Genomic DNA, 23225 nt, shown 5'->3' on the forward strand with positions numbered 1-23225 from the left:
CTCTGTTGCCCAGGATGGAGTGCAGTGGTGCAATCTGGGCTCACTGCAACCTCTGCCTGTCCGGGTCAAGCAATTCTCCTACCTCAGCCTTCCGAGTAGCTGGGTCTACAGGTGTGCGCCACCAATCTCCACTAATCTTTTTATTTCTAGTAGAGACAGGATTTCACCAAATTTGCCAGGCTCGTCTTGAACTCCTGACCTCAAGTGATCCATTCTTCTCGGCCTCCCAAAGTGCTGGGATGGCGTGAGCCACCATACCTTGCCTGAGCAGTAGCACGATCTCGGCTCACTGCAGTCTCAACTTTCCAGGCTCGAGTAATCCTCACCTCAGACTCCGGAGTAGCTGGGACTACAGGTGCGCGCCACCACGCCCAGTCAATTTTTGTATTTTTTTTTGTAGAGATGGGATCTCACTATTTTTACCGGGCTGGTCACTAACTCCTGGGCTCAAGTGATTCGCCGGCCTCTGGGATTTCAGGCGTGCGCCATAGCGCTCAGCCCAAAGTATTTTTTTTTTTTTTTTAAGGCAGGGTCTCGCCCTGTCGCCCAGGCGGAAGTGCAGTGGTGTGATCACAACTCACTACAGCCCGGACTTCTCGGGCTCAAGTGATCCTCCCGCCGCAGCCTCCACGCCCGGTTAGTTTTTTTCTATTTTTTTGTAGAAAAGATGAGGCCTCGCTTTGTTGCCCAAGCTGTCCTCGAACTCCTGGGCTCAAGCGATCCTCCAGCCGCAGCCTCCCAAAATGTTGGGATGGTGGGCCTGAGCCACCGCGCCCGGCCTACTATCTTTATCTTACATAAATAAATAATGGAGGAAACTGAGGCTCGGAGACAGTAAGTAATTTCCCTAAGGTTCCATCCACAGCTAATGAGAGGAGCGGCGATTTGTGGAACGAAATGAATGAAATCGATGTGGCAGCGGGCCCGAAAGCGCCGGGTCGGTGAAGCCGCGTAGAGGCGGAGCGCACAGCTCACACCCGGTGGCCGCGGTTTTCAGGAGGAAACGTGGGTGCTTTGGTCACTGCGCGTGGCGCCTCCGCGGAGACCCCGCGCTGCCATTCTCGGCCGTCGCTCAGTTCTCGGCTGACGGGAAGCAGGAAGTGGCGGCGGGCGTCGCGAGCGGTGACATCACGGGGCGACGGCAGCGAAGGGCGGGGGCGGAGGAGGAGCGAGCCGGGCCGGGGGGCGGCTGCACAGTCTCCGGGATCCCCAGGCCTGGAGGGGGGTCTGTGCGCGGCCGGCTGGCTCTGTCCTGCGTCCGGTCCCGAGCGGGCCTCCCTCGGGCCAGCCCGATGTGACCGAGCCCAGCGGAGCCTGAGCAAGGAGCGGGTCCGTCGCGGAGCCGGAGGGCGGGAGGAACATGACATCGCGGAGGTGAGGAGCCCTGAGGGGCCCGGCTCGGGCCTCGGCCCGGCCCCCGCCGCGCTCTGTCAGCCCCGTCCGGAAGGGGGCGCCCCGGCCGGGCTTCGGACTGCCGTCCCGGATCGGGTTGGGGGCAGGTTCCCTCCTCGTCCCCTCGCCCTCCCGGGGCCGGAGGCCGACCCCACCGCGCCCCGACCCCTCGGGTTCCCATTCATTTCCTGCCTCCCCGAGTTCCGGCTGCGGCAGCCCGGGGGATGCCCGTCAGGCCCCGGGCAGGTAGAGCCGCCGAGGGAACCACGGGCGCCGGCGGACCGGCTCAGCGCCGCATTCCTGACCCATTGCCTCATGAGAATTGCCTCATGGTGATTCCGAAATAACTGCTCACTTGGGGAGGCTCCTTGGGACATGAGAGGGGAGTTGCGTGGGGCCGGACCCCCAGTGGTCTAGCCGTTTTGGGTCACTGTGCCACTTGCGTGCATTTGGGGACTACGCAGGACCCCTGAGGCTTTTACATGCCCCTTTGTGTCTTCTTTTTCTCCTACCCCTCACGTGCCAGAAATGGAAAAACTGACTGTATGTGCAGCCACTAGAAGTATTTCCTTCCTCTGCGATCTTCGCTTTGGGAGATGAAAAGGAAGGGAGCCACATTCTCGTTATTTAATCCTTCACTGCAACCTTAAAGTCAGGTCACTTTACTGGTACCCGTTTTATGGATGAGGAAACCGAGGCCCAGAAGTTACGTGCTGTAAATGACAAAATTTGAAACTAAGGAGGATTAGTGAGTTAATGAGATCCTTTGAAAGGTCAGGGTAAATATACTACTAATAGCTAACATTTGCTTAGTTCTGGCGGCCCTATCAGATGGCTGTTATCCTCATTGTAAAGATGAGTAGGCCGAGATTCAAAGGTTAAGCAAATTGCCTCACAGCAAGTAGGTGGTGGAGACAGAATCCCTACCTTTAATCAGTATGTTGCTTCTATTATTTTGTAACTATTTGTAAGCCTTAATTTTGTTGTCAAACAGTGGTGTGACCTGTTGTTTTCAGATAATGATCCTGTTATTTTGTGTGGTCACTGTATATACCACCACACTTAAGACCCATTATCTATTCTTTTCCATGGTTGTTCAATTATGGTCACTGTCATAGACATTTAAAAAGCGATTCAAGCTATTGGGGCTATTTGAATGAGACTTTTCAAAATATTAGGAATGCCTCCTCCAAACACACCTGCCATGTTATTCATACATGGATCTGAAGCTTAAAAAGGGGAGAAAAAAGAAAACTGAGAACTGGTTGGAAGTGAGTGACTTGGACAGGTCTGTTGGCAAGTGTTTACAGATCTGGGTAATATATAACTGCATTTCAACAGAACAGTGTGTAGCCTCAAATGTTCTAATTCTTTAGGGAGCTTTTAAATAAAACAGTTGTCTATTCTTTAATCTGTCAAATAGTCATTGAGCCTTTTGTTCCTGGTGTCTGCTCTTCCAGACAAGTAAGGATCTGCTGCTTTAGGAGACAAAAAGAAAGGGGGCTGGGGGTTGGGAAAAGGTCTGGGGAGTAATAGACCCTACATTGTCCAGTTTGTTGGTTTAGAAGCAGAGAAGTGTGGGCATAGTCAAAGCAGCAAGTAAATGGTAAAGATGACAGTTTGAAAATGGAGCAATGACTTCTCCCCTCCAGCCCTGATATTGTGTACCACCCAAAAAGCCAGATTATGAACATAATACATATAATTTTGAATGATTTATTTTTTTTGGATTGTGAATCTGTTTTATTTGTTAAGCAGCCTTAATAAGGTATAAATGACATATGATAAATTGCATATATTTAAATGTACAATTTCATCAGTTTTGGCATACATATACACTTGGGAAACCATCACCACAGTCAAGATAATGAACACATCTACCATCTCTCGTGATTTTGCCTCGTGTTCTTTATAATCCCTCCTTTGTTCTTAGGCTTTCTGTCACTATATATTAGTTTGCATTTCCTAGAATTTTATTTTTTAAAAATTTTAAAATTGTTAGAATAGAGATGGGGTCTTGCCGTGTTGCCCACGGCAGTCTCAAACTCCTTTGTTCAGGTGATCCTCTCACCTTGGCCTCCTGAAGTATTGGGATTATAGGTATGAGCCACCCTGCGCAGCCCTAGAATTTTATTTTATTATTATTGTTATTATGATGGTTTTTTTGAGATAGTGTCTCACTCTGCTGCCCAGGCTGGAGTGCAGTGGTGTGGTCACTGCAGCCTTGATTTCCTTGGCTCCCTCCCTCCTCAGCTTCCCAATTAGTGGGGCTACAGGTGTGTACCACCACACCTGGCTAATTTTTGTATTTTTTTTGTAGAGACAGGGTTTTGCCATGTTGGCCAGGCTGGTCTCAAACTCCTGTGCTCAAGCGATCCTCCTGCTTTGGCCTCCCAAAGTGCTGGGATTATAGGCATGAGACACTGTGCCCGGACTTCAAATTATTTTAACCTAGTATTAATTCATTCAACAAGTAGTTAATGAGCCAGGTAGGATAAAGCAATAAATAGGGATATATTGCTGTTTTCGTGGCTGAGAGAGAGCAAACAAACACATGACTAAATAGGACAATTTTAGTTAGTAATAATTCTAGGATGGAAAGAAATCCCACAGAAATGTGAGGATGGGCGAGTGTGGTTTGTTTTGATAGGTGATTTAGAGGAGGTGATCGTATGAGCTGACACCTGAATGACAAGTATTAGTCTGAATTTTGTTTTGCTTAATTATCAAAATAACTCCTTTTGGGCTAGACTTTTATATGTATCCAGTAATTAAAATGTACTGGTATCTCTCAGCATCATAGGTAGGGAAACTAAGGCATTGAGCAATTAAGTGACTCCTCCCTCAATAGTGAAGCAGTGATAGTAATGGATTTAGATTTTGAGGTTGCTTCTCTGCCTTTGTAAAACCAACAAAGATGCCTGTATTTTCCCACTCTTCCTTCAGCATGTGTACCTCCTTTACACCTGCTTTTGTTCCTCTGAAATACATACTCGAGGATGAGCTGAGAGGGGCAGAAAATTGAGCTTGTTCTGAGACCGGAGGCTTTTGGTTTATCTCTTGCAGGTCAAGTACATTTTGTCCTGGGCTCTCCCTGGTGGCCATGTTTGTTTATCTCCTGCGGGAGTAAATAAACTTGCTTTGCTGAAAAATAACAGTTCTGTGTCTTTCCAGTGAAACTGGGCTGTCTTTATTAATGTCAGGTCCCAATGTAAGGCCAAGTTTTTGGTTCGAGTTGCTCAAGTGTAGAGGCCGCTGCTAAGATAACTTGCCTCTCTTATCCCTGGTCACTGTGGAGACTGTTATGAGTGGCACATGATACTGGAAAAGCAGAGCCAACTCATGTTTGTAATTGTTCCTAGCAGGCTGTGGTGTACTTTGTTAGGCAGCCACAGTACAATAGAGACACTCAGCTTATTCCCCTTTCATCTGGGAAACACACACCACACTTGCCATCTAACGCCAATGTTTTTAAGAAAGAGAGACAAGAAGTGATGTTGGCAGGGTCTCTGGGAGTTGTGCACCCCAACCAAGGGTTAGAGACCCTGAAATGGATTCAGATGCCCTAAAATGCAGCCCAGTTCATTACTATGAATTTTGGAGGATTGTGTGCCTTCAGCAAATGTGTATATATGACGGTCTTTGACAACACTGAAATAGGAAAAATATTATCCATTTTGTGAGGAGCATTGAATTTAGAAAGGGAGACTGACTTTTATGCCAGTATCAAATGAATTTGATAAAGCTAGTACCAAAATTAAATTTGAATTTTTTTTTTTTAAATAGAGCCTTAATCCATCACCCAGGCTGGAGTACAGTGACACAGTCTTGGCCCACTGCAACCTCCACCTTTTGGGTTCAAGCGATTCTTGTGCCTCAGCCTCCTGAGTAGCTGGGATTACAGGCATGTGCCACCATGTCTGGTTAATTTTTGTATTTTTAGTAGAGATGGGGTTTCACCATGTTGGTCAGGCTGGTCTTGAACTCCTGACCTCGTGATCCACCCGCCTCAGCCTCCCAAAGTGCTGGGATTACAGGTGTGAGCTGCTGTGCCTGGCTACAATGTCTATTTTAAAGATAATGGTTTAAGTTTTTATGATCCCACCGGCCACTCTAATGAAACATCTATCCATACATTGAAGAACTATTTATGGTGGGATTACTATGTGCCAGGCATTGGATATTCCAGGTTTTAGGAAATAGCACATGCAAAAGTGCTGAAGTGGGAGATCTCGGAGTGATTGAAGAATAGGAGAGAGCACGTGTGGGAGCTGTGAGGCTGGGAAGGTGGAAGGTAGGTGGGAACAGACTACACAGCGATTCTTAATCTCTTTACTGTCATGTGGACCATGGAGAGAAGTGCAGATTGTATTTTTAGAGCAATGCAAAATCATAGAAGGATGTGATCAGGGGAGTGGCATGAGCCGATCTATTTAAAAATATTTCTCTGGCTGCTGTGAAGGAAGGATTGTAGGAGGCAGGAGCAGATTCAGGGAGATGAGACAAGTGACGATAGAGGCTTTGAACTTGGTTATAAGTAGTCTGTGGAAAGTCTTTTTCGGAGGTAGTTTCCGTTTATTGCCCAGTCATCAAAGCAGAGATGCCGACCAATGAAACTCCGTGAGAAAATAGTGGTTTATAAAGACATAGCTTTGTACTACCATTAAAAAGCTGCTTAAAAAAAAAAGATAAAAAGCCGATTTAACAAGATTTTTTTTTTCCAAGATGGGGTCTTACTCTGTCACCCAGGCTGGAGTGCAGTGGCATGGCCTCAGCTCACTGCAGCCTCCACCTCTCAGGCTCAAGTGATTCTCCCACCTCAACCTCCCGAGTGGCTGGGACCACAGGCAAATGCCACCATGTCTGGCTATTTTTTTTTTTTTTTGTATTTTTTGCAGACATAGATTTTGCCATGTTGCCCAGGTTGGTCTTGAACTCCTGAGCTCAGGTGATCCACCCGACTCAGCCTCCGAAGTGCTGGAGATTACAGACATGAGGCTCTGGGCCCTGCCTTACAACTTAACTTTTTTTTTTTTTTTTACATTTACAAGGATGTTTATTGCATTGTTGGAGATGACAAAATATTGGAGACAGCTGAAATCAATAGGGGGGCTAGTTAAATGAAATACAGTGTAGCATGCATTAGAATACTTTTCAGAAATTTAACTTTTTTGTAGCCTTTTAATTATAATGCTTGTCCCTACTGATGCCTTTTTTTTCTGTATGACTTGCTAATTAAATTTTATAGGATATTAAAATTTAATTAGATTAGAAATGAGGAATATTCTTATAATCTGTAGAAAGTGCCAAACTATAACCTTATTCCCTAAGAACAAATATAATAATTTTTCTGGAGTAGCAGGTAAGAAAGATACAAATTTATATGTATATAAGAAACTGAAATTAGACTGTATATTTAAAGCTTACAAGTGCAGTTTTGTTACGTGAATGTACGGGTTTTTAATGTAACCATCACCTGAATAATGTACATTGTACCAGTTAAGTAATTTCTGATCCCTCATGCCCTTTCCACCCTGAAATTAGACTTTGGATCCCTAGTTTAAATTCCACCCCCCTTTTTTTTGAGACAAGGACTCACTCTCTCACCCAGGTTGGAGTGCAGTGTTGCAATTGCAGCTTACTATAGCCTCAACCTCCTGGGCTCAAGGGATACACCCTCCTCGGCCTCCTTAGTCGCTGGAACTGCAGGTGTGCACCATCACATTCAGCTAACTTTTGGATCTAGAGATAAGGTCTGAACTCCTGGGCCCAAGAGATTCTCCCCAAGTGCTGAGATTACAGGCATGGGCCACTGTACCCAGCCTCAACCTCTTTTCTCAGTATAGCAGCCTTGAGATGAAGTTCCTGAAATTACTGGCCAGCTTGACTGTTTCCTCACATCACTGGGGAGGGGGATGCATAGATAAAACAAAATGTTCAGCATCGTATTTTATTTTTGTTTCATCAGCATTTTTTTTTTCTTTTTTTTTGAGACGGAGTTTCACTCTTGTTACCCAGGCTGGAGTGCAATGGCGCAATCTCGGCTCACCGCAACCTCCGCCTCCTGGGTTCAGGCAATTCTCCTGCCTTAGCCTCCTGAGTAGCTGGGATTACAGGCACTCGCCACCATGCCCAGCTAATTTTTTTTGTATTTTTAGTAGAGATGGGGTTTCACCATTTTGACCAGGATGGTCTCAATCTCTTGACCTCGTGATCCACCTGCCTCAGTCTCCCAAAGTGCTGGGATTACAGGCATGAGAGCCACCGTGCCCGGCCATCATCTTTTTTTAAACTCACTTGACATAAGTCCCTACTCTCTAAGAGTGAAGCCTTTGCAGAATCTGCATTCAGATTTCAGTTGTGATTCAGGTTCGCGAACTCTTTATTTATTTTTTTATTTTTTGAGACGGAGTTTCGGTGTTGTTACCCAGACTGGAGTACAATGGCACGATCTCTGCTCACCGCAACCTCCGCCTCCTGGGTTCAAGCAATTCTCCTGCCTCAGCCTCCTGAGTAGCTGGGACTACAGATGTGCACCACCATGCCCAGCTAATTTTTGTATTTTTAGTAGAGACGGGGTTTCATCTTGTTGACCAGGATGGTCTTGATCTCTTGACCTCGTGATCCACCTGTCTCAGCCTACCAAAGTGCTGGGATTATAGGCATGAGCCACTGCACCCGGCTCTTTTTTTATTTTTTGAGACAGAGTTTTACTTTTGTAGCCTAGGCTGGAATGCAGTGGCGCCATCTTGGCTCACCGAAACCTCTGTCTCCCTAATTCAAGTGATTCTCCTGCCTCAGCCTTCCGAGTAGCTGAGATTACAGGTGGGATTACGCACCACCAGGCCTGGCTAAGTTTTGTATTTTTAGTAGAGACGGGGTTTCACCATGTTGGCCATGCTGGTCTTGACCTCCTGACCTCAAGTGATCCACCTGCCTCGGCCTCCCAAAGTGCTGGGATTACAGGCATGAGCCACCATACCCAGCCAAAACTCTGTTTTTTAAAAAAATTATTTATTTTATTTTATTTTTGTTGCTGAGCGATCTAAACTCTTATAGGCAGGAATTACATCTTCCATTTTTTAAAACCCACTCAACACAGGGCTCATGTGTAATAGGCTCTGGAGCTTATTTCAGATATTGATTTGAGGCTCTTTTTCCCAAGTGTTGGGGTGTGTGTGTGTGTGTGTGTGTGTGTATGTGTGTATGTAAGTCTTTCTATGAGATGAGTGGTACCAACCTGGGCTGTATTATGGCCTTAGGTTTTTTTTTTTAATATTTTTTTAATTTAAAGATGGTGTTTCACCATATTGGTCAGGCTAGTCTTGAACTCCTGACCTCAGGTGATCTGCCCGCCTCAGCCTCCCAAAGTGCTAGGATTACAGGCGTGAGCCACCATGCCCAGCAGGTTTTTTTTGTTTTAAGTTTCACTTATTTTTGTAGATATGAGGTTTCACTATGTTGCTCAGGCTGGTCTTGAATTCTGGTGCTCAACCAATCCTCCCTCCTTGGCCTCCCAGAGTGCTGAGATTACAGGTGTGAGCCAGTGATCCTTAATAAATATAGATAATGGCCGGGCACAGTGGCTCACACCGGTAATACCAGCACTTTGGGAGCCCAAGGCTGGCACCTGAGCTCAGGAGTTTGAGACCAGCCTGGGCAACATGGGCAAAACCGTGTCTCTACAAAAAATACAAAATTAGCCAGGCGTGGTGGTGCACGCATGTAGTCCCAGCCACTTGGGAGGCTGAGACAGGAGAATTGCTTGAACCTGGGAGGTGGAGGTTACAGTGAGCCGAGATTGTGCCATTGAACTCCAGCATGGGTGACAGAGTGAGACCTTGTCTCAAAAAAAATGTAGATATAGGCAATAGATATAGATACAGATAATGCCAGATGATGGCTGGTTAGAAGGGATTGTCAGGGGCTGGCAGGTTTTGCAGGTGTTAGAATGAGCAAGATGAGGAGAAGGAGGATGCTTACTTCCCTCTCCTTGTAACTCTTTCTCTACCCCCTCCCCTGAGTGTGTTTTTTAAAGACAAGGTCTCGCTCTGTCACCCACACTGGATTGCGGTGATGCATTCGTAGCTCATTGAAGCTCAAACTCGTGGGCTCAAGTGATCCTTTTGCCTCAGGCTCCTGAGGAACTGGGGCCACAGGTGCATACAACTATGCCTGGCAAAGTTTTTCATTTTTTATAGAAATGGAGTCTTGCTGTGTTGCCCAGGCTGGTCTTGCACTCCTGGCTTCAAGTGAGTCTCTTGCCTCAGTTTTCCAAAGTGTTGTCATAGGCATGAGCCACTGTGCCTAGCCCATCAGTGTCTTTTTATACTTTGCTCCTGTCAAAATTAATTCACTCAGCAGCCACTGAACAAGTGCCTACTATATACATAGTGAGGATTGGAAATTTATTTGTCTCTTCTCATCTTGTCTGGACCCTCTGTATTAATTGTAATAAACGTGTTGATAAACTCAAATGAGGCCATACTGATTTGCCATTTCCTCTCCTTCCAGGTTATATAGATGTGTTTACATTGTAGGTTTCATTTGTTGGTTTGGTTTAAATTAAATCCTATTGTGTCAAATTATGCTAGGTATGAGTTGGGGGGGTGTTCATGATGTGTGTTGTCTTTTTTTTTTTTCTTTGCTTCACTTGCTAATATTACAAGTGTTTATAACCCTTGAGGCTGGCCCTATACATAAAGATTTTTATTAATTCCAATGTTCTTTATCTTCCCTCCATAAGTTTTCGGGGTTGAATTAACTAACTGCATCTTACTAGTGATAAGCAAGTTGCAAATCGCAAAATTGTTACACATATTAAGCCTGTGACTGGCAAGCATTTTTCGTAATTGTGAATGCTTTTTGAAAAAAAAAAAAAAGCTATGGAATGAAAATTTAAAATTACTAAAGCTTAAGTAGATGGTAGAGTAGCCATTTCAATTTCTAACTATGAAAAAACAGTGTAACTTAAATGACATACATGTCACAGTTGCCTATGTGAAACTAACATAATTATGCATGAGAAGTATCTATCCTGTATAACATCCACCAATAATAATAATGATAATAATAGTGAAAACTAATGTTTATTAAGTCCTTACTGTCTCCAGCCTCTGTGCTAAATACTGGTTACTACGTTTCCCCAAAAATATTATTCTCATCTGTTTGTTCTTAATAACAGGTTAGCATAATTATAAGTTGTAAATGAAATGATACAGTTTATTTAATAAAAGGGTAAAGGAGAAGACCACCTACCTTATCTTCTGTTGCTGATCTAGCTGATAGAGGTAGGTCGTCTTTACCTGGTTTCACCTTTGGCAGTTGAAACTACTTTGTTTTTTTTTTAAGTGACAGGGTGGGCCAGGCTCAGTGGCTCATACCTGTAATCCCAGCACTTTGGGAGGCTGACGTGGGCAGATCACTTGAGGTCAGGAGTTTGAGACCAGCCTGGCCAACATGATGAAACCCCATCTCTACTAAAAATGCAAAAATTAGCCAGGCAAGGTGGCACACACCTGTAATCCTAGGTATTCGGGAGGCTGAGGCATGAGAATTGCTTGAACCCAGGAGGCAGAGGTTGCAGTGAGCCGGGATTCAGCCATTGTACTCCAGCCTGGGCGACAGAGTGAGACTCTGTCTCCAAAAACAAAAACAAAAACAAAAAAAGAGAGAGAGACAGGGTCTTGCTCTGTTGCCCAGGCTGAAGTACACTGGCATGATCATAGTGCACTGTAACCTCAAACTTCTGGGCTCAAGCAATCCTCCCACCTCAGCCTCTGGAGTAGATGGGACTATAGGGGCATGTTACCACACTCAGCTATTTTAAAAACTTTTTGTAGGGATGGACTGTTGCTATGTTGCCCAGGCTGGTCTTGAACTCCTAGATTTAAGTGATCTTCTCTCCTTTGCCTCTCAAAGCACAAGGCTGATAGGCATGCCACCATGCTTGGTCCTAAAAGCTTCTTTTTTTTCTTTTTTTTTTTTGAGACGGAGTTTCGCTCTTGTTACCCAGGCTGGAGTGCAATAGTGCGATCTCGGCTCACCGCAACCTCTGCCTCCTGGGTTCAAGCAATTCTCCTCCCTCAGCCTCCTGAGTAGCTGGGACAACAGTCACGCACCACCATGACCAGCTAATTTTTTTTTTCTTGTATTTTTAGTAGAGACCGGGTTTCACCATGTTGACCAGGATGGTGTAGATCTCTTGACCTCGTGATCCACCTGCCTTAGCCACCCAAAGTGCTGGGATTACAGGCGTGAGCCACCGCGCCCAGCAAAGCTTCTTTTATAATGTTTTCCACATCCTCAGCTTCAACAGGATACTCTGTTTAAGTGTTATTTCTGTCAAGTATGCAAAGGGGAGAACATGTAGTTACAACAGGAAATCATCTGTATTCAGAGTCCCACTTTAGAAATTTTTAGAAATATGATGGCTGGGTGTGGTGGCTCATACCTGTAATCCCAGTACTTTGGGAGGCCAAGGTGGGTGGATCACCGGAAGTCAGGAGTTCGAGACGAGACCAGCATGGCCAACATGATGAAAAATGTTGAGAAACATTTTTTTTTTTTAGAGATGAGGTCTCACTATGTTTCCAGGCTGGTCTTAAACTTTTGGCCTCTGCTTCAGCCTTTAGAGTAGCTATGACTATAGGCACGTGCCATCACCCAGCTAATTAAAATTTTATTTTTATTTATTTATTTATTTTTAGAGATGAGGTCTTGCTTTGTTGTCCAGACTGTAAGTTAGTTTCAGATATCAACATTTGGTGTTTCCAAATGCATGGGGAGGCACTGGGGCGAGTTTTTGGCTCATATGCATAGGTACCCTAGACATTCATTTTGCAAATTCTTATTAAAATGACTACAGTAGCATACAGATAGGGAAAAATATCGTTGTCAGCACTACCAACCGGGTGAGAAGAGACTGTATGCTAAAAACTATAACCGTCTTTTTGCCACATAAAGAGCTGGTGGGGCCAGTTTGAAGAGGGCTTTGCCGGCTGCCTTCTGCCTCTTCCTCTTGAGTATGTGGAAGTTGGAGTCATCCTTGACAGCCTCCTGTTGATACCACCCAGGTCACAGATGTGAAACTGTGTGGATAGAGGAGAGAGCAATGATGGGGCACACCCCAAGGTTCCTCTTCCTTCCCTTCTGGCTACAAATATTCAGTAAGGAACTGCTCTGTATTAACCCTTTGCTAGGGGCTGCAGGTACAGTGGCGAAGAATTAGACATGGTCCTACTCCGGAGGCTGAGGTGGGCGGATTGCTTGAGCCCAGGAGTTCACCTGCAGCGAGCCATGATTACGCCACTGCACTCCAGCCTGGGGGAACAGATTGAGACCCTGTCTCTAAAAATCAAAAAAAGAGGCCGGGCATTGTGGCTCACACCTGTAATCCCAGCACTTTGGGAGGCCAAGGTGGGCGGATCACCTCAGGTCAGGAGTTTGAGACCAGCCTGACCAATATGATGAAACCCCATCTCTACTAAAAATAGAAAAATTAGCAGGGTGTGGTGGCGCGTGCCTGTAATCCCAGCTACTGGGAAGGTTGAGATAGGAAAATCACTTGAACCTGGGAGGCAGAGGTTGTGGTGAGCTGAGATTGTGCCATTGCACTCCAGCCTGGACAACAGGAGGGCAACACTGTCTGAAAAAAAAAAAAAGCCAAAACAAACAAACAAACAAACAAAAACAAAACAGAAACAAAAAAGAAATAGACATATCCTTTGCCCTCACAGAACTGCCAGTCTAGCCTTAAACCTGACGATTGTAGAAATGTGGGATTAGATGCTATGTTGCTATGTTGAGTGACATCCCTGAGAAGCAGGGGGTGTATTGAGAAGGTAGGATGGGGGATCTGACTGTGGGATTGCTACAGGGAAAAGCACATGTAAAGGCCACATGTAACATATTGGAGGAAATCGGAGAACTGATCAGAGAACCAGAGACATCTAGGGACCACACTGTGTAGGGCCCCGTTAAGATCTGTGACTTTATTCTAAATGTTTTCTTCTGGCCAACATCTAAATTTCTAGTTCTAAAGGTGAAACTCCAAGGGCGGGTTCTGTGCTAAGCATTTTGGATGTATTAATTAATTTCCACCACACAACATGGCTGTGAATTAAGATAGTTTCTAAGCATGGCAAGAAACCCAGAAGTCATAATGGAAAAATCTGATAAATTTAACCATGCCAACATGAACCTTTGTAGGAAAAAAAAATACCACAGACTAAAAAGGAGACAAATATTTGCAACACACACATTAAAGGGTAATTTTCTGGTTATAGCAAGAGCTCTTATAAATCAGTTAAAAAAAAAAATCCAATAGGAAATGAGCAATGACAAACTGACAACTCATGGAAAAGGAAAAATAAGTGGCTTGAAAACATGAAAAAGTGCTCAGTCTTACAAAGAAATGCAAATGAACATGATACCATTTTCCATTAATCAGATAGACAAAGATGAAAGTTTGGTAATATATGTAGTATTGACACAAGTGAGGGAAAACAGGGGATTTCACATTCTATAGCTGTCCAAACCAGTACCTTATTTTGAGGGCAGTTTGACAATATTTGTCAAAATAAAAAAATTATATATGGTTGTGTGCCACATGATGGTTCAGTAGATGATGGACGGCATACGCAATGGTGGTCCCATAGGATAATGGGCCAGGCACAGTGGCTCTCACCTGTAATCCTAGCACTTTGGGAGGCAGAGGTAGGCGGATCACCTGAGGTCAGGAGTTTGAGACCAGCCTGGCCAACATGGTGAAACCCCATTTTTACTAAAAAAATACAAAAAAAATAGTTGGGCGTGGTGGCGGGTGCCTGTAATTTCAGCTCCTCAGGAGACTGAGGCAGGAGAATCGCTTGTACCTGGGAGGCGGAGGTTGCAGTCGAGCTGAAATTGGGCCACTGCACTCCAGTCTGGAGGACAGGGAGAGACTTCGTCTCAAAAAAAAAGTATAAGGGCCGGGCGCGGTGGGTCACGCCTGTAATCCCTGCACTTTGGGAGGCCAAGGTGGGTGGATCATGAGATCAAGAGATCGAGACCACCCTGGTCAACATGGTGAAATCCCATCTCTACTAAAAATACAAGAAGTTAGCTGGGCATGGTGGCGTGTGCCTGTAACCCCAGCTACTCAGGAGGCTGAGGCAGGAGAATTGCCTGAACCCAGGAGGCGGAGGTTGCGGTGAGCCAAGATCGCGCCATTGCACTCCAGCCTTGGTAACGAGCGAAATTCCGTCTCAAAAAAAAAAAGTATAATGGGCTGGTGTGGCGGCTCATGCCTGTAATCCCAACATTTTGATAGGGCAAGTCAGGAGGATCTTTTTAGCTCAGGAGTTTGAGACCAGTGAGACAATATAGCAAGACTCCATCTCAAAAAAAAACCCGAAAAGATTATAATGGATCTGTCCTGTATAGACATACCATTTTAACTTTTTTTTTTTTTTTTTTTGAGAAGAAGTCTTGCTCTGTCACCCAGGCTGGAGTGTAGTTCCATGATCTGGGCTCACTGAAACCTCCAATTCCTGAGTTCAAGTGATTCTCCTGCTTCAGCCTCCTGAGTAGCTGGGACTACAGGCATGTGCTACCGAGTCTGGCTAATTTTTGTATATTTAGTAGAGACGGGGTTTCACCATGTTGGCCAGGCTGGTCTTGAACTCCTGACTTCAAGTGATCCACCTGCCTCTGCCTCCCAAAGTGCTGGATTTATAGGTGTGAACCACCACACCTGCTCACCATTTTTAATCTTTTTGATTGTATTTAAACTGTACCTTCTCTATGTATGGATGTGTCTCGATATAGAAATACCATTTTGTTACAGTTACCTACAGTATTCCATACAGTAGCATGCTGTGCAGGTGTGTAGCCCAGGAGCAATAGGTTATACCATATAACTCAGGCGTGTAGTAGGCTCTGCCATCTAGGTTCGTGTAAGTACGCTCCATGATGTTGGCACAATGACGAAATCACCTAATCATGCATTTATCAGAACATATTCCTCATGTTAAGCAAGGCATGACTATATCTTGACAAAGCCATTTTATTTCTAAAACTGTAATTTTATAGATTTATTTGTAAAAGTATATAAAATGATTTTAAAGGATATGTTCTGCTGCATTATTTGTAATAACAAAAGCAGAGGATAGCATAAATGTCCTATAAGAAGGGTTAGATTATGACTGGCACATTCGTACAATGGGGTATTGTGTAGCTATTAAAAAAGGTTACTAGGTGCAGTAGCTCATGCCTATAATCTCGACATTTTGGGAGGCCAAGAAAGGAGGATTGCTTGAAGCCAGGAGTTTGGGGCCAGCGTGGGCAACATAGCAAGACCCTATCTCTACAGAGGAAAAAAAAATTAGCCAGGTGTGGTGGTGCATGCCTTGATGGTTCCAGCTACTGAGGAGGCTGAGAGGGGATCACTTGTCCCTGGCAGGCTGAGGCTGTAGTGAGCCATGACTGTGCCACTGTACTCCAGCCTTGGAGATACAGAATAAATCACTGTTTTTTTTTTTTTTAAAAAAAACCACCCTGTAAAATGTCAAGAAATCCTGGGTGTGGGCCACTTGTGGTGGCTCACACTTGTAATCCCAATGCTTTGGGAGGCAGAGGCAGGAGTACTGAGGCCAGGAGTTCTGAGACCAGGCTGAGCAAGATAGCAAGACTCCATTTCTATAAAAAATAAAAAAAAGGCTGGGCATTGGGCATAGTGGTGCATTCCTGTAGTCCCAGCTACTCAGGAGGCTGAGGTGGGAAGATTGCTAGAGCCTGGGAGGTTGAGGCAGCAGTGAGCCACCTCTACACTCCAACTTGCAAAACAGAGTGAGACCCTGTCTCGAAACAACAAAAAACCCAACAAAGTACTGATAAAGATCTTCAAGTTGTAGTATTTGAAAAAATCAGAGTGTAAAACAGGAGAATCCCATTTGTGTGTGTGTCAAGTGTGTTTCACACAGGCAGGCACAGAGGGAGTAGTTGTGTATATGCACATGCACATATATGTCAGTGTATATGTGTATATATACAAGGCTTGTGGGTTTGTTTGTTTTTTTGATAGAGTCTCACTCTCTTGTCCAGGCTGGAGTGCAGTGACACGATCTCGGCTCACTGCGATCTTCACCTCCCAGGTTCAAGCAATTCTTATGCCTCAGACTCCCAAGTAGCTGGGATTACATGTACACACCTCCATGCCCAGTTAATTTTTGTATCTTTAGTAGAGATGGGGTTTCTTTATGTTGCCCCCGAGGCTGGTCTGGAACTCCTGGCCTCAAGTGACCTGCCTGCCTTGGCCTCCAAAAATGCTGTTGCTCAGGCCGGAGCTCCATGGCACAATCACAGCTCATTGCAACCCGACATCCTAGGCCCAAGCCAGTCCTTCCACTTCAGCCTCCCAAGTGACTGGGACTACAGGTGTGTGGCATCAATGCCCCGCCAATTTTTAAATTTTTTGTAGAGATGGGGTCTCCCTATGTTAAACTCCTGGCCTAAAGCAGTCCTCCCACCTTAGCGTCTCAAAGTGCGGAGATTACAGGTGTGAGCCACCTCACCCCGACCTGTACAAAGATCTTCATAGAAGGAGTTAATAATAGTATGTTTGAGGTTGCCATCACAGGGGTTAGGTCAAGGATGAATGTAAGAAGTTCTTTCAGAATCTATTTTTGAAAAAGAAGAGATGACAGTGGTGACAGTCGGGGAACAGATAAACAGATAGAATATGGGGGCACAGGCTGTATAACCAGTGTTTAAAATGAAGCAGCTGAGCCTGTGGCATTTCATTTAATGCAGACTAATAGAGCAACAGCCAGAAATTCTTCACTTTCCGTCGAAGAGAGGCAAAAGTTATTTTCTCTTCAATAGCCTGGTAACTGTAGGATTAAGGTTTTTTTGTTTTTTGTTTTTGAAATACTACAGTATAGCTACCAGTATCATTTAAAAATAATTAGAATCCCGTAGAATAAGAAACAGGTATCTGCCTGAAGTAGACAGTAACTGAAGTTACTAAGTGGCAAAAGACAAAACAAAAAATTGAAAGTAGAAAACAATCAACAGATATGAAACCAAACATGAGCTGTCAGTGATAATGGATTAAGTCCTTCAATTAATGGCTGAGCCCAATGGAATAATAATAAAAAAAAAATCCAGGCCGGGCATTTCTGTAATCCCAGCACTTTAGGAGGCCAAGGTGGGAGGATCACTTGAGCCCAGGAGTTTGAGACCAGCCTGGGCAACATAGTGGGACCCCTCTATTTTATAAAAATATTTTGAAAAAAGAAAAAAAAATTGTGTTCTGTTTCAAAAAGACTAATTGGCACAGAATGACAATAAATGAAATGAACATGGGCAAAAGAGATTCAGGTGGTATCAATATCAGGTTAAGTAGCATTCAAGATAAAGAGTATTAAATATTAAGGTAATACTAGGGTAATTGCATAGTAATGAAAGGCACAATCCATGGTAGAGAAATTATAGTCAATAATAGTTTTATGTATTCATTAAGGTAACAACAAGCAAACAAGCTTTAATAGTTTTAGTATAAGCTTTATAATTCTTTTAAACGCATTAATTCATTAATTCTTACTTTCTGTGAGGTAAACACTGTTATTATCCACATTTTACAGGTGTAAAAATCTCAACAGAGAGATTAATTAGCTTGCCCAAGAGATGTGGCATTCTGGGATTTGAGACAGTGATGTGGCTCTGTAGGTTGCTTCAATAACCAAGAGATGTTTTAAATCAGATTTGTAAAATGTGTTTTTCAGAAGCGTTTTCCTGATACTTTTCCCCTTTCATGGGTTTTAGTCTTGCAGATTGAAAAACACAAGTAAGTGCTAGAAGAGCAAAATATGCATCCAGATTTTAGTATGGCTGTTTTTCTGAGACTTGGCATTTCATTGCTTTTGCATAGAAATGAAGATTTTTTTCTTCTTCTTTTTTTGGCTGAGAATAGCACTGAACTCAGTGGGAGGCACTGTAGGTTGTAAGTTGTCCGCCTCTGAAAGGAACTGAATTTAAGTTTCTTGGTTTCTAGAGAATGGTTTGTTTAAAGACCCTCAACTTGCAGGTTAGAACCGACTTGAGGTTTTACCATGTAGTGAATTTTTCTTAAAAAGCAAATGAATTGGGAGGCCGAGGCGGGCGGATCACGAGGTCGAGAGATCGAGACAATCCTGGTCAACATGGTGAAACCCTGTCTCTACTAAAAATACAAAAAAATTAGCTGGGCGTGGTGATGCGCGCCTGTGGTCCCAGCTACTCGGGAGGTTGAGGCAGGAGAATTGCTTGAACCCGGGAAGCGGAGGTTGCAGTGAGCCGAGGTTGTGCCACTGCACTCCAGCCTGGCGCCTGGTGACTTAGTGGTTTCAAAAAAAAAAAAAAAAGCAATTGAATTGTTGATGAAAGGTGATGTTAAAATTATTTCAGATTTATCCATTTTTTTTTTTTTTAATTACACCTGGATTTTGAGTCATGGAAAGCCTTTAAAGTTGACGTATGTATATCATACATGATGGAAAGAGATCCTGCATATATGTTTGTGCACACATGTGTGTAAATGTATAGGCAAGGACTGGGGGAAAGAAGAGCTGAGGGAGAGAATGAATGAATGAATGTATGCATGTGTGAAGGAACGTGGAAGACCGGCTCTACCCCATGAAATAATAAACGGTTATCTTGGCTGGGTGCAGTGGTAAGCCTGTAATTTCAGCACTTTGGGAGACCGAGGCGGGCGGATCACGAGATCACGAGTTCGAGACCAGCCTGACCAATATGGTAAAACCCTGCCTCTACTAAAAAATACAAAAATTAGCCGGGTGTGGTGGAGCGTGCCTGTAATCCCAGCCACTCAGGAGACTGAGGCAAGAGAATCGCTTGAACCTGGGAGGCGGCGGTTGCAGTGAGCCGAGATTGCGCCATTGCACTCCAGCCTGGGCGACAAAGTGAGACCCCATTTTAGGGACACCAGAAGGATAGAGTGAGACTCCATCTTAGGGACACCAGACGTACTCCAGAGCTGATTGGAGGTGCTGTGAGTGCTCGGCGCCTGCGCAGTGAAGTCCCTCCGCCCACAAGCCGCGCGCATGCGTGCAGGACCAGCGCTCAAGGCGTGCCTTTTTTTTTTTTTTTTTTTAAGTAGAGGTGGGGTTTCGCGATGTTGGCCGGTCTGATCTGGAACTCCTGACCCCAAGTGATCCACCTGCCCAAAGTGCTGGGATTACAGGCGTGAGCTGCTGAGCCCACCCACATTTAGATTTTTAATCTATTTATAATTTATGATTTTTTTTTTCCGAGATGGAGTCTCGCTCTGTCGCCCAGGCTGAAGTGCAGTGGCACGATCTCAGCTCACTGCAACCTCTGCTTCCTGGGTTCAGACGATTCTCCTGCCTCAGCCTTCGCAGTAACTGAGATTACAGGCATGTGCCACCATGCCCAGGTAATTTTCCTACTTTTATTAGAGACGGGGTTTTACCATGTTGGTCAGGCTTGTCTCAAACTCCTCAACTCAGGTGATCCACTCACCTTGGCCTCCTAAAGTGCTGGGATTACAGGCGTGAGCCACCGTCCCAGCCTAGAATTTGTTCTGATATGTGGAGTCATATATGGGTCTAACCACTTCGTTATGGTGAATTACTTTCTAAATGTGGTATTGGATTGTTTATATTTTGTTTAGATATTCTGCTTCAGCCGGGTGTGGTGGCTCTCGCCTGTAATTTCAGCACTTTGGGAGGTCGAGGTGGGCAGATCACGAGGTCAGGAGTTCGAGACCAGCCTGACCAACATGGTGAAACCCCGTCTGTACTAAAAAGTACAAAAATTAGCCGGGTGTGATGGTGCGTGCCTGTAATCCCAGCCACTCAGGAGGCTGAGGCAGGACATGCTTGAACCTGGGAGGCGGAGGTTGCAGTGAGCCGAGATCGCGCCATTACACTCCAGCCTGGGTGACAGAGTGAGACTCTTTTCTTAGGGATGCCAGAAAGACAGAGTGAGACTCCATCTTAGAGACACCAGATGTGCCCAGGAGCTGATTGAAGGCGCAGCGACTGTTCGGCGCCTGCGCAGTGAAGACACCCTCCCCACCGGCCACGCGCATGCGTGCAGGGCCGGTGCCCAGGTGCGGGTTAAGTTTTGCTCCTGTTTTTTTTTTTTTTTTTGTAGAGGTGGGATTTCGCCATGTTGGTCAGGCTCATCTAGAACTCCTGATCTCAAGTGATTCACCTGCCTTGGCCTCCCAAAGCACTGGGATTACAGGCGTGAGCAACCGCGTTAATCTATTTACAATTTATTCTTTTTTTTTTGGACACGGAGTCTCGCTCTGTTGCCCAGGCTGGAGTGCAGTGGCACGATCTCAGCTCACTGCAGCCTCTGCTTCACGGGTTCAGGCGATTCTCCTGCCTCAGCCTTCGCAGTCGCTGAGATTATAGGCATGCGCCACCATGCCCAGGTAATTTTCCTACTTTTATTAGAGACAACAGGGTTTTACCATGTTGGTCAGGCTTGTCTCAAGCTCCTGAACTCAGGTGATCCACTCACCTTGGCCTCCTAAAGTGCTGGGATTACAGGCGTGAGCCACCGTCCCAGCCTAGAATTTGTTCTGATATGTGGAGTCATATATGGGTCTAACCACTTGGTTATGGTGAATTATTTTCTAAATGTGGTATTGGAATGTTTATATTTTGTTTGGAAATTCTGCTTCAGCCGGGCGCGGTGGCCCTCGCCTGTAATTTTAGCACTTTGGGAGGTCGAGGTGGGCGGATCACGAGGTCAGGAGTTCGAGACCAGCCTGACCAACATGGTGAAACCCCGGCTGTACTAAAAAGTACAAAAATTAGCCGGGTGTGATGGTGCGTGCCTGTAATCCCAGCCACTCAGGGGGCTGAGGCAGGACATGCTTGAACCTGGGAGGCGGAGGTTGCAGTGAGCCAAGATCGCGCCATTGCACTCCAGCCTGGGCGACAGTGAGACTCTTAGGGACGCCAGAAGGACAGTGAGACTCTATCTTAGAGATGCCAGACGTGCCCCGGAGCTGATTGAAGGCGCAGCGACTGCTCGGTTCCTGCGCAGTGAAGACACCCCGCCCCCCTACCACCCTCGCCACTGGCCACGCGCATGCGTGCAGGGCGGTGCCCAGGTGCGGGTTAAGTTTTGCTACTGTGTGTTTTTTTTTTTTTTTTTTTGTAGAGGTAGGATTTCGCCATGTTGGTCAGGCTCATCTAGAACTCCTGATCTCAAGTGATCCACCTGCCTTGGCCTCCCAAAGTGCTGGGATTACAGGTTTGAGCAACCGCGTTTATTTATTTATTTATTTTTTTGAGACGGAGTCTCGCTCTGTCGCCCAGGGTGGAGTGCAGTGGCACGATCTCAGCTCACTGCAACCTCTGCTTCACGGGTTCAGGCGATTCTCCTGCCTCAGCCTTCGCAGTAGCTGAGATTATAGGCATGCGCCACCATGCCCAGGTAATTTTCCTACTTTTATTAGAGACGGGGTTTTACCATGTTGGTCAGGCTTGTCTCAAACTCCTCAACTCAAGTGATCCACTCACCTTGGCCTCCTAAAGTGCTGGGATTACAGGCGTGAGCCACCGTCCCAGCCTAGAATTTGTTCTGATATATGGAGTCATATATGGGTCTAACCACTTGGTTGTGGTGAATTATTTTCTAAATGTGGTGTTGGATTGTTTATATTTTGTTTAGAAATTCTGCTTCAGCCGGGCGCGGTGGCCCTCGCCTGTAATTTCAGCACTTTGGGAGGTCGAGGTGGAGGGATCACGAGGTCAGGAGTTCGAGACCAGCGTGACCAACATGGTGAAACCCCGTCTGTACTAAAAAGTGCAAAAATTAGCCGGGTGTGATGGTGCGTGCCTGTAATCCCAGCCACTCAGGAGGCTAAGGCAGGACATGCTTGAACCTGGGAGGCGGAGGTTGCAGTGAGCCGAGATCGCGCCATTACACTCCAGCCCGGGCGACAGTGAGACTCTTAGGGACGCCAGAAGGACAGTGAGACTCTATTTTAGAGATGCCAGATGTGCCCCGGAGCTGATTGAAGGTGCAGCGACTGCTCGGTTCCTGCGCAGTGAAGACACCCCGCCCCCCTACCACCCTCGCCACTGGCCACGCGCATGCGTGCAGGGCCGGTGCCCAGGTGCGGGTTAAGTTTTGCTACTGTTTTTTTTTTTTTTTTGTAGAGGTGGGATTTCGCCATGTTGGTCAGGCTCATCTAGAACTCCTGATCTCAAGTGATCCACCTGCCTTGGCCTCCCAAAGTGCTGGGATTACAGGTTTGAGCAACCGCGTTTATTTTTTTTTATTTTTTTTGAGACGGAGTCTCGCTCTGTCGCCCAGGGTAGAGTGCAGTGGCACGATCTCAGCTCACTGCAACCTCTGCTTCACGGGTTCAGGCGATTCTCCTGCCTCAGCCTTCGCAGTAGCTGAGATTACAGGCATGCGCCACCATGCCCAGGTAATTTTCCTACTTTTATTAGAGACGGGGTTTTACCATGTTGGTCAGGCTTGTCTCAAACTCCTCAACTCAGGTGATCCACTCACCTTGGCCTCCTAAAGTGCTGGGATTACAGGCGTGAGCCACCGTCCCAGCCTAGAATTTGTTCTGATATGTGGAGTGATATATGGTTCTAACCACTTGGTTGTGGTGAATTATTTTCTAAATGTGGTGTTGGATTGTTTATATTTTGTTTAGAAATTCTGCTTCAGCCGGGCGCGGTGGCCCTCGACTGTAATTTCAGCACTTGGGAGGTCGAGGTGGGCGGATCACGAGGTCAGGAGTTCGAGACCAGCGTGACCAACATGGTGAAACCCCGTCTGTACTAAAAAGT

At 45.6% G+C, this 23225-nt stretch overlaps 1 protein-coding gene across 4 annotated transcripts in view; it reads left to right on the forward strand.

Moving 5' to 3' along the window:
• Window positions 1-1153: 1153 nt before the first annotated feature.
• PTPN11 (protein tyrosine phosphatase non-receptor type 11) overlaps window positions 1154-23225 on the forward strand; it is a 103974-nt gene continuing 81902 nt past the window's right edge. For all 4 annotated transcript variants that reach the window (XM_009004697.5, XM_002753025.5, XM_017976390.4 and 1 more), the window contains exon 1: window positions 1154-1374. In XM_009004697.5, coding sequence (XP_009002945.1) covers window positions 1361-1374 — 14 coding nt within the window. In that variant the 5' untranslated portion in view covers window positions 1154-1360. The remainder of the gene's footprint in view (window positions 1375-23225) is intronic.

This window comes from Callithrix jacchus, chromosome 9 (assembly GCF_049354715.1).
Source record: "Callithrix jacchus isolate 240 chromosome 9, calJac240_pri, whole genome shotgun sequence".
NCBI lineage: Eukaryota > Metazoa > Chordata > Mammalia > Primates > Cebidae > Callithrix > Callithrix jacchus.